The following is an 11,941-nucleotide window of genomic DNA, read 5'->3' on the forward strand; positions in this document are numbered from 1 at the left end:
TATGTTATCTTTTATGAAAGAATTTAAAAATACCAAATGACACAAATAAGAATCAGTCTATCAATAAGACTTGAACAAGTGTAACAAAGTACCAGACAATCCCAGTGACACTTACCAGACATTACAGTCTAACAACCGCTATGTTATAATCAACTGTGCCAGAAACACAAAGATCATTAGTCCAGCTTGTGGATGCACCGGAGGCACTGCATCCATATTGAAACACTAAATGTAGTGAACATAAAGTGTGCTGAATACAAAATTTGGGCCTGGCTATGGGAGAAAGCGAGACACCTGCCTCGACCCATTGCAGTGTAGGCACAGGGAGTACTTTCACATTCTAGATGTTGGAGAATGCACCACAGATTATGGTACCCATTAAACACAATCATGCATGCTAGATAAAACTGCTGGCTCTGCTCGACATGTGTGACCGGGACAAAGTATAGCAAATCAGTTTCAAAAGCAGACATCTTTGCTCTGATTGCTAAAAGAGCAGCAACATGTTCCCTCTAGCTGCTGCCTGCTTTGCAGTTTTGTTCAAAAGTTATGGCACTCAAACTCCTAGTTTAGAACAATAACACAAGGAATGAGCGATTACGGCTTACAGGTTTATAGAAAATAAATAATTTTATTAAAGATAGGCTTTATCTCTGTTGTTCTTTTTCCTGAAAAAGATCACTCGGAAAAAAAAACCTTTAAATAACACTTAATAACATATGTATTAAATAACCATGCGACATGACAACAGAAATAAATTACAATTTTTTTTTCTGATAGAAATTGTAATCTTACTAAGAGCTGAGAAGTTACTTAGAATTACAGAATGCAGCTGCATACCTCCAGGCTGACTTTTTGGGAATTGGCCCCAATAAACAGTTATAGAGGCATTTTATATATTCCTAGTACGCCACATCATCACATCATTACATCATACACGTAAGTAGATGATTAGACATCCATGGCTCCAGCCTTATCAAAATATTACACTTTGTTCTTAGCTGAAGGACATTGCTCTCATTCCATTGCCAAATATTTCCCAGGTACAGAATGAAGATTATAACTGTATAACTGGACAGAGGAACTGACATAATTAGACAAACTGTTGGGGAAAACATCAGTTCTGACACGCAACAGGCAGCTAATATTAAGGTGTAATAAACTCACACATCATTAATGATAATTATCCAAACAATTCACCCTGAAAAGGAGACTTTTTTTTATGTCACCTTTAAACAAACCCATTAATGTCTGTTAATGACCAGGATATTAAAATAGAAGAAAAACTTTAAGCATAGAATCATGGCATAAACAATCAACAGTCCCCCTGATGATGTAGCATTAATCAGGTGTCAAAAGTAATCAAAATCAAAACTTCACAGACCAAACGTTGTCACTCAAGACCACAGTTTCAGCATTTAACTACAGTTTGGGTTTCATCTAATTAAAGGAAGGCTGTTTTAGTTTATCCTAAATTTTTTAAAAATGCTTAAATGATGAGGGCATAAAAAGACCTAAATTTAAGATGCAAATCAATTTAATTTGAGAGCTAGACTAGAAAATCTAGTTGCCTAAATTTAGATGGTCAAAAAACTACTTATAATGTATTAAAATTCCAAAGAAAACCCAACTAAAAGAAGACTTTGGAGAAAAATCTCAATCTAAACTACAGTGAACAATATGGAAGCATGCCCTAACCACTAGGTCACAACAGGGTGTGGTGGCCTAGTTGCTAGGTTATTGGGCTCGGGCCCCAGAAGGTCTGATTTGAAGCCCCACTCCCACTGACTGCCACGCTGGGTCCCTGAGCAAGACCCTAAACCCCACACTGCTCCCGGGGTGCCACACAATGGCAGCCCACTCCCCAATGGGATGGGTTAAATGCAGAGAGTTCTTTTTATTGTGTTGTACTTGTGACAGTATAATGACAATAAAGATGAATTCTATTTTTCTATTCTGGATGCCTGGATCAACACTTAGCTCTTTATGTTCATACTTATGATTTTGTTTTCATCTGCAATTCAGAGATATGAAATCTTAATCATGTACAAAGAGGCTGGACTGCTGGGGTTAAGAAAAAGGCCCTTAATCTACAGACTTCCACAGTAAACAGGACCAAGATTACTGTAATATTAAGTGAAGACATGGCTGCAGAAGCAGCAGACTGGCCAACAGGTCATATAAATGTTTTTTGGATATCTTTAGCCTTTCTCTGCATCGTTCCATTGCCTTTCCATAAAAAGCATGTTGGTCGGTTGCAGGTTTGAACCTCCAGTCTGTCTGTCTTTGCCTTTGTGTCTTTGAGTAGCATACCAGGCCCACTGATACAGAAGATAGATGGATGGAAGGACAAAAGGATGGACGGAGTTAATTTAAGTGAACTTGGCCCTAATTGGTATCTGGTTTGAAGAGTACATTTATTGACAAGGATATCTTATATATGCTTGAAATTGATGTAAATAGTAGATCTTTCCACAGAGCCTCTGCTGTCGACCCCTGGTAATAGATCAAGCTAATAGAATTTTTGTAAGACTGAAAAAAAAACCTTAACAATATCTTTTCTGCTCAAATGTAAAAAAAAGATATGTCTCTACTCTGTCACCTCCATATATCCGTCACCTACTCCAATGAAGACCAGAAGAAATTACTTTGTCACAGTCACCTATCACACACACACACCATTCAACAACCACCACATGGTTTCTTTCAGTGAAGGCAGAAATACTCTGTAGGCAAGCAGGACACCTATGTTTATCAAGGTATTATGTCCATAACATGAAAATTTAGGTGAAAGAAAAGCTTGTGGCCAATATTCATATCTTTTTTGTCACAAGCTCTACCTGAGCCAAAAAAAAAGATCAACCAAAAACAGAAATCCAATAGGCTTAATTGTTTAGTTCTATAAAAAGTAGAAATTGCCAAGATCTCTGCACTGATTCCCCACAACACACACCTGCTCAGCTCCGCCCGGGTCTCGTTACCACTCATCTGATCCGCAAGCATCTGTCAGTATATAACCAGACCAGACCAGACATCAGCGGCGGATTATTTCGAGCCACCCATTGAGATTTATTCCAGCGTTCTGCCCCTAACTTCCTGCCTGTTTGCCTAACCTGATCTGTCCCTGCTTCTGTGCCTGCCTGAACCCTGTCCAATCTGAAATCCTTCCTGTTGACGGACCTGGTATTATGCCCCAACTGTCCCTTGGATTGCCCCTCTGATTCTCTCTGGAAATGGGATCACCTGGCCTGAACTATGGAACTGCCCACAGACCTCACACTCTGGTATTTCCTTTTGCTATTAATGCTTGATTTTGCTCTCCTGGTTCCGAACCATTGCATTCCCCATCGACAAACCTTGAGCGAACACGGAAGAATTCTCAAAACTCTCGCAAAGTCTGTGATCCAGGATTTTCAGTCTGGCTTTATTCCACCAGTCACTTCCTGGTCACTAATATTCTCTTTCTCATTACAGAGGTTGAGAGATCCACCTCCGGTCTCAGATGAGTCTTTCATGTCCTGCTGCAGTATTCTATACAATAAACCATTACTCTGTTTTCTGGCTGAATTCTGGGTCCTCAGATTCACTTTGTTACAGAAATGCAGAGTGTTTCATAGTCTGTACAGATAGATGACAGATAAGTGAAGCAAAGCATGTGGCATGAAATCAATACTTCTGTCATCGGTGAAGGAACCAACAGATTCCTCCATGTAGTCACTAGGAGGTAGGAAGCAGAGCATGGGGGCCCATATAAATAAGGTAGGATTGTGTTTTATTCAAGGAAAAATGAGTAGTCCTCAGATGAAACCTTTATTTAGCATAGATTTCTCAATATTTGATTTTGAACCTGTTTTATATTTCTACAAAATTGCAGAGTTCAACGCAGAAGACGGCACGGAGCAGATCACACGGGACAGGAAGTTGTACGCAGAAACAAAAAAATAAAAACATCCGGTAAATGTTTAAAATAATAATCCAAGGTCGGGTTGCGGGGTTTGCAGCTTCAGTAGGGAGGCCCAGATGTCCCTCTACCCAGCCACTTGGGCCAGTTCCTCCTGGCGAACTCCAAGGCACTCCCAGGCCAGCTGAGAAACATAGTCCCTCCAGTGTGTCGTGGGTCCCCCCTTAAACCTCCTCCCGGTGGGACGTGCCCGGAACACCTCACATGTAATGGTGATTAGGGATGTAACGATAACGACATTATCGCGCTATCGCAGTGGTAAACGTGTCTCGATATCATCGTGGTTGGGTTACAATAATAAAAGGAAAGGTGTCTGTCAAAAAGCAAGAGGATTAAACACAGTCCCGCGGAACAAATAATTGTTAACTACATAGACCATGATCCTTTGCTCTGCATCCTCATACCAACCGTTCTTAAGCCAATAGGATTGCACGCAGATTGCACGCTGTCCACACAAGCTCAAAGCAAGCTAGCATGGCCGAAAGCGATTGTTGTAAGGATGTAAACAACAACCCCGAAGTTGAGATTGTGCCAGCCCCTGCAGCTTTTAAGTCAGATGTCTGGAAACATTTTGGTTTCACCGTGTCAAAAAAATGCAAGAGGAGAGAAGATGGTGAACAGACAATGGACTATATGCAAGCACCGCCACAGTAAACTGCGATAGGTCAGTGTGTTTTTTTAAAGGCTTTTTTACTGACTATTTTATTTAAGTTTAATTTACAAGTTACAATTTGCACTTTAAAAGCACTATGTGATCAGCGTTTCATGTTGTAATGATCCATAAATACAACAATAAGTTGCCTGTTGACTGGCAAAAGCAGAAAAAAAATATTTTTTTTTGGTATTATCATCACAAACACTATCGTGAGCTATTTAACAGTACTGTGAGCTTTTCCACAATATCGCAATAAATATTGTACCATGAGGTAAATATCGAAATTCGTATCGTATCATGAGATTTTGATATCATTACATCCCTAATGACGATAAGAAATCAGTTTTACTTGCCCTCACGATATTGGTCCTTAAAAAATCCTCAGAATGCCCCCTTTTTATATTCAATTTCTGTCGTGTTCTAGACCTATATATTTATGGATTTATTTGATATACTTGCTTGAATGTACATATTTTATCTTGTTTATTTAATATCTATACTTTTACCTTTTTATATCAAGTTTTACTGTTTTATACTTTGAAACTAAGCTACTTTGGGACCAGGGAAACATTTCATCTTAACATGTGTTGAAACAAGAATTCTTGAAAGGTGATGTTAGAATAGAAAATAACAGAATAGAATAGAATAGAATAGAATAGAATAGAATAGAATAGAATAGAATAGAATAGAAAATCCCTTGATTGTCCCACAATGGGGATATTCTGGTGTTTACAGAAGCAAAAAAAAATAAAAAAAATGGTCACAGAAATGTGGACCTTGGAAAAAAGTATAAGATTACCATAATAGTGAAGAGTTAAACGATAAACAATAAAATACTGTAGTGTACAGTGTTTTAACAATATAATACCATGCACCTAGAGAATAAATAACCAATATGCAGCTATGGACATTTTTACAGTAATGGATATTGGAAAATAGCAGCAACATGAGAGATGTGCAAAATGACAGTAGCATGTAATTTAACTGACTATGGTAGAAACCTTTCAAAATCGGCATGAATGTAAAACGTATTGAGGTATTGGGGAACAGTGGTGGTTATAAAGTCTTACAGATGCTGGGAGGAAGGATCTTTGTTAACGCTCCCTGGTGCATCTAGGGTGCAGCAGTCTGTCACTGGAGGAGCTCTGCAGTTCTGCAACAGCTTGATGCATGGATTGGGAAACATTTTTCAACAGAGATGTTAATAAAATTAGGATCCGTTTGTTTTCCACCTCCTGCACTGAGTCCAGAAGGACATCCAATGACAGAGCTGGGCTTCATGATCAGCTTATCCAGCCGTTTTCTCTCAGCTACAGATAAGCCACTGTTCCAAAAGACAACTCCATAGAGGATGATGCCACAACCATGTCATAGATCTTCAGGAGCGTCCCCTGCACTCCAAAAGAGCTCAGTCCCCTCACTAGGAGGAGTCTGCTCTATCCTTTGTTATACAGAGCCTCATTTTCATTTCTATCAGTTTAGTTTATGACCATGTTGATATTCTTTACAAAAGGGAAAACAGGATAAGGAGGAAAATGATGAGTCAAACGAAGCTCATATTTGGGCCAAGCAGCGAAAGGAGCAGTGCAGAGAGAGATAGAGGGAGAGCAGATATAAGGAAAATACTGTACCAGAACTGTATATGTTTTAAAAGCCAGATCTTTAATGCATTAAAGTATTGTGTAAGATTAGAATAGAAATTCAAAAGCTGGCTTTGCTTAAAAGCGAACCGATTCGACCCCATCTTAACATAATAGTGTAATTGGGTTGGGGTGTCTACTTTAGATACTGAAGTAAATATGAAGCAACTTATTTCAATTATACTGGAAAGTCTTTTGTGAACCATCTCTAATCACTAGTAGATAGGGGCTTAAAAGAGAGATGACATAAAAATTAAGTTTACTAATTTATAATGCCTGAAATATCTGGGTCAGGAGACAGGAGAAGAGCAACAGAGAAATGCCCGGCCTAGCCTATTGGAAAGTCATAATGATATTATTTATCCTTTAAGACTCTAAAAATGGACAGATTTAAAGGGGTCATAGAATAATTATATAGGGCATTTGGTGCTGGTCCTTAAGGTCTCTGAATAGGGTGTGTAACATTGGTTGGGCGGAAAATGGCACATTTGCTGTTCTATGAGCCCTAATGCAAGCCTGGTTAAAAGCCCTAGAATGAAACGACAGGTTTTCTTCCTTTTATGGTATGCTCATGTCCTAATTTCTATACCTAAAAAAAATGTCCGGTGGGAATTTCAAAATCATCAGGGATTTGGGATTTTGGTCGACTACAGTGAACCAGTGGGCTGGTCTATATGTCAATTTCGGGGCATGAGAAAAGTACAGGCCAGAACCAAATAAGGCAACATCCCTGAATCGACGTCAATTCAGTGCATTGTTTGAATTAGCCCGTTTTATGGTGGAAGTTTAAAATTGTGAGATTTGCAGAGAAAGGAGGCGTTTGAACTTCTCTGTACCTCCATTTCACCCCATGAACTATCGTTATCCATCTATGACAATGTAAAGTCGGTTTTGCATTAAAAAATGAGATTAAAAACATTTCTGGGGTAGCAGGCCGCAGAACACGCCTAGAAGTTCTAACTCTTGACCTCAGTGTTTTTTGGGCCCTGCTTACAGCCCTGCATGTGACCAGGTTGTAAGACAATAGGTTATGTGTGATGATAATATAGCATACATGGACACCTTAGATGCCTTTAACGATAATGTGGTCTTATAGCTTAAAATATGCAATACCATATTTAAAATGATGACAGACATTTTTTTTTGTCTGTGATTTAAAACCAAGTTTTGAGTCTGTTATTACACAGAGTTTTGAATTCTCTCGCAAGTTATACTTTTTTTCTGCCGCATACTTGATTGAAGAAGAACGTTCTCACTTGTTTCTTTTTTCTACATTCAGTTTTTAAGGACGACTAGTATAGCAGATCAGATATAAGTTGCTTAGTGGCTGAGCAAGAAAGTTCTTGGTTCGATCCCCTGCTCTGGGCATTTCTGTATGGAGTCTGCTGTTCTCCCTGAGCATGCGTCTGTTCTCTCCGGTTACTCCGGCTTCCTCCCACAGTCCGAAAACACAACTGTTAGGTTAATTGGCTTCTCTAAATTCTCCTTAGGTGTGAGTGTGTGTGTGAATGGTTGTCCGCCCAGTTTGTCTCTGTGTTGCCCTGCAATAGACCGGCCTCTCGTCCATAGACAGCTGGAGATAGGCACCCATCGTGACCCCAGCTGGGATAAGCGTGGCGGAAAATTGATGGATGGATATAAGGGATATAAAAGAACTACACACGGAAAGTGTGAAAACCTAATTACCAATCATGTATGCAAAACAAATCAACCCCAATGATGCAGATTATCTTTAAGCTGCCCTTGATTATCTTTAATGAGATTTAGCTGTGGATGGTGTAGCTTCTGGTCACACCCTGGACTAAGAGTAGATACAGATACACCAATCTGCACACAAATGTGTTGCAGATTACATCAAAAACAACATTTCCCGACATGATAGTGGGATGATCTTGGCTGCTTTGATGCTTAAGTCATGGATGACTTGTTATAATTAATGAAACCATAAAATCTGCTCTGTAACAGGAAGTTCTGAAATGTCAGACCATCCGTTATTTGACCTTTAAGAAAAGTCCCTCATGGTTATACAAAGCTCCAAAGCTACAAGTCCAGTTTTAAAAGGCTTTAAAAAATACAGGTTTTAGAAAGGCCTAGTTAATGTCCAGACTTCCTACACCTAAACTTTTGTATCATGACCATTAATGCTGAAAACAATCATATGTTACTGAATTAAAAACATTCTGCAAAGAAAAATGGGTGAAAATCTCTTTGCAGAGATTGACTTAAGCAGATATTAGGTTTGGAGGGCAATTACTTTGTCAGACAAGGCCAGACTCGCTTGGATACATTTTCTCCCATAGTAGCTGGTATCATTTGAAAACAACATTTGCATTTAGCCAATTCAAAAATACAAAGAAACAAGATCAGTGTGGGGACAATGATTACTATGATTAAAGTTATATTTCTGCTGCTACTTGTTGTAAATACCTAAGTGTCCAGAACTTCTTCATTAAGAGTTAAAAAGAGTAAAACAGAGAGAAGAAATGTTTAGTAATTAGACAGTCTTGGAGGGATGTTTAGACATCTATGAAACTATGAAAGACACATATTTAATTTTACTCTCTCTAGTTGTCAATTGTAAATCATTTACTGCTCACAAAATCTTACCTGGCCAAGATTAGCTGCCTCATGCAGAATCTCTTCCTTCCTTTGATGACTCCGTCGGGCATGGTAGGAGTTTCTCTGACTCTGAATCACTATTACCAACTCCTCCAACTCTGCTTAGAGGAGAAGAGACATTTGTAAAACTCTAATTTTACAGTGAGCTGAGCAGATCAGAGCCATCTGACTCATATTTAAAGCTTTATGTTCTCCTTGCAGATGCATGAGTAGTATTTCATGAATTCTAATCATCCTTTCAGTAACAAGGACAAGAAGGCTGTTCTCTAAATCATTAAACTAGTCGTCAAATTCCAAGTTTTATAGTTATGCCAAAATTTTATTTTTATTTACCCTCTAACACCCAGAGCTACTAGACTTTCAAAGCCACAAAAATTCCAGGAGGAGACTAAAATGTTGTCAGGCTTTCCATGAAACTGATTTAATTTTCTAAATGACTGTTTTTACAAACAAAGCATGAAATCAACCTGGAACTAAACGCCACACTCACCAGCAGAGCGCTGTGCAGGCTGTTCCTCGTGGTCTAAAGCCTGCAGGGAGACCAAAGGAGAATGGTCAGGTGGGTTACACACCACGAAGACTCATGGTTAAAGAAAATGTTGTATTGTTAAGCTGCATTTACTGCATTAATACATCTATCTGAATGATTTACACTACATGTCTTTCCCCCACAGAATGGAATTCATCCCAAACTTTCTGTTTCTTTTGTTAAATTGCACGAAGCATACAACATGAAAACATCTCAATGGATTATAAAACTATTGGCTTGATTGATTCTAATCAGTTTAACTTGCATTGCCATGAGTTCATCTTACAAGTGATTTGAACCAAAAATACAAGTCATTGAAAGATGTGAGAAAGTTGCTACAATAAAAAATGGTACAACAAATGTCAAGTTATTTTGTACTAGGGCCACTGACCACACATCCACACTGGGTGGCAGCAACTCGTAACTTATGCATGCATGCAAAACCAAAGCAAACTCTTCAGCCATGGCTTCAGCAACATAGTTATGAGACCTCTGTTGTATTTTTCCTTTAGATGATTTGTTTCCTTGTTGAATAATGAAGAATAAAAGTCACCTTAAAAGTTAGAAACATCAGAATATTTAACGTTTGGCAGGCTGTAATAGAGGAATGTATACTTTTATTATCCATTGTATATACAAATATTTTCTAAATGTATTATTTTTCTTTATAACAAAATCTGTTTGTTCTCTAGTGTCTGTTTTATATTCATTCTTTTATGTTTATTCTAATCTAATTCTCTCAGGAAACTGCTGATCTGTAGAGAGAAAACTTGGCTGACATGTTTTTGATTTTCATTTTAATCCTTTCTATAATTTTCCACTTTTTAATGTTTCCAACCATATATTTAGTTATTTGACTATCATTGCACCTTATACTTATTTTATTCTACTTGTATTTTAACCAATACTCTTTATTTATCTATTTTTACATTGCAAATACGTCTAAATGTTATTGTACTTTTTACCTCACTGTGTTGGGACTGTCACTATGTGTAAAGCTGCTGCTATGCTGCAATTTCCCAGCTCGGGATATAAAGAGTCTGTCTATTATTTATCCTAAGCAAAGAAAATACAAATCTATTCAGTTCTGTTATAGTATATACAATACAAGATGTATCAATGAACTTTAACTTATAACATACTTCCTTATATTTGACAGATCCTTTTTAATGTTTAAACTACGGCTGAAGCTATTCATCGGATTAATCATGAATAATCGTCAACTACTTTAGTAAATGATTAATTTTAACTGGAGTATAAAGACTCTTAGCGTGTCCTTAGCTGACAGAGCAATGCACTTAGAGCAGTAAATATATCAAGATTGTAAAAAAAAATAAAAAATCAACATATTGCATTTAAGATTTAAAAAATATGCTCTATTCAGAACTTCTCAAGCGGAAAACTTTGAGTTCCACCTGGTTTAGTTTCGTAAAACGTCTTCTTTAAAGAATCCTTCACTATCAGATTATTAATTGATTAATTGAAAAAATAATCTAAAGATTCATCAATTTGCAAAATAATCCTTAGTTGCAGGCCTAGTTTTAAAAGAATTTTGCTCTGACATTATTAAAAGCTTTTAATAAATAATTCCTGCTTTGCTCTAAGTAAAAACATTTTTGTGTTTAGCATGTCTTTAAAAATGCTAAAACTAAAAATAGCAACATTTTGCAGATAAAACAACATAAAAAGGGTAGTATCATGCAAAATGATTCATATCCCTCTGAAAAGTTTCCCACAAACAGGATTTACCTTGTTGTAACAAATGAAAATTGCTTTCAACAGAATGAAAAATTGGTTGAGTTTAGGGTCTTTTTCCAGTCTTGTATCTTATGCAGCTTCTAACGGATTTCTTCCCTGACTGTCCTGGATTTAGCCCAATCCATCATCTCATCGACTCTAAACCAGCTTCTCTGTACCTGCAGAAAAAACCATCCTCACATCATGATGTTACTGCATCTATGTTTAAATGTTTGCAACAGCGATTTCGTAAGCTGGACAGAAAGATAAATGTCGACAGATTCTCTCTTTTGAGTTGTGGATGTTATTCACAGCTACTCTTGGATTAAAAAATCTCTTCAGACTAGTTTTACTGCACTACCTCTACTTGAGAAATATTATTTTGAAATAATGCATCTCTGACTTTCGTACAACTCTGGCAATTTTTCTCGCATCAATTTTTCTCGCATCAAGTTATTTAAATGACCAAAAAACCAAACATGTTATGCCAAAAATCACCAGATAAACACACTCAACCCTCAACTTTGTTATAATGTATATATTTGCGTATATATATATATATATATATATATATATACAGTGGGGCAAAAAAGTATTTAGTCAGCCACCAATAGTGCAAGTTCTCCCACTCAAAAAGATGAGAGAGGCCGGTAATTTTCATCATAGATATACCTCAACTATGAGAGACAAAATGAGAAGAAAAAATCCAGAAAATCACATTGTCTGATTTTTAAAGAATTTATTTGCAAAATATGGTGGAAAATAAGTATTTGGTCAATAAAAAAAGTTCATCTCAATAC

The 11,941-nt window shown here is 37.3% G+C and overlaps 1 protein-coding gene across 2 annotated transcripts in view; it reads right to left on the reverse strand.

The window, feature by feature from the left end:
• LOC107088125 (beta-1,3-glucosyltransferase-like) overlaps positions 1 to 11,941 on the reverse strand; it is a 54,714-nt gene that overhangs the window by 41,740 nt on the left and 1,033 nt on the right. The window contains exons 2-3 of one of the 2 annotated variants that reach the window (XM_015380074.1): positions 9,366 to 9,405; positions 8,864 to 8,973 (exon numbers count right to left, since the gene is read on the reverse strand). In XM_015380074.1, the coding sequence (XP_015235560.1) occupies positions 8,864 to 8,973; positions 9,366 to 9,405 (150 nt within the window). Of the gene's footprint in view, positions 1 to 8,863; positions 8,977 to 9,365; positions 9,406 to 11,941 lie in introns of both variants that reach the window. The other variant, XM_015380073.1, reaches the window with a different exon arrangement.

This window comes from Cyprinodon variegatus, unplaced genomic scaffold (assembly GCF_000732505.1).
Source record: "Cyprinodon variegatus isolate N-32 unplaced genomic scaffold, C_variegatus-1.0 Scaffold207, whole genome shotgun sequence".
Taxonomy (NCBI): domain Eukaryota; kingdom Metazoa; phylum Chordata; class Actinopteri; order Cyprinodontiformes; family Cyprinodontidae; genus Cyprinodon; species Cyprinodon variegatus.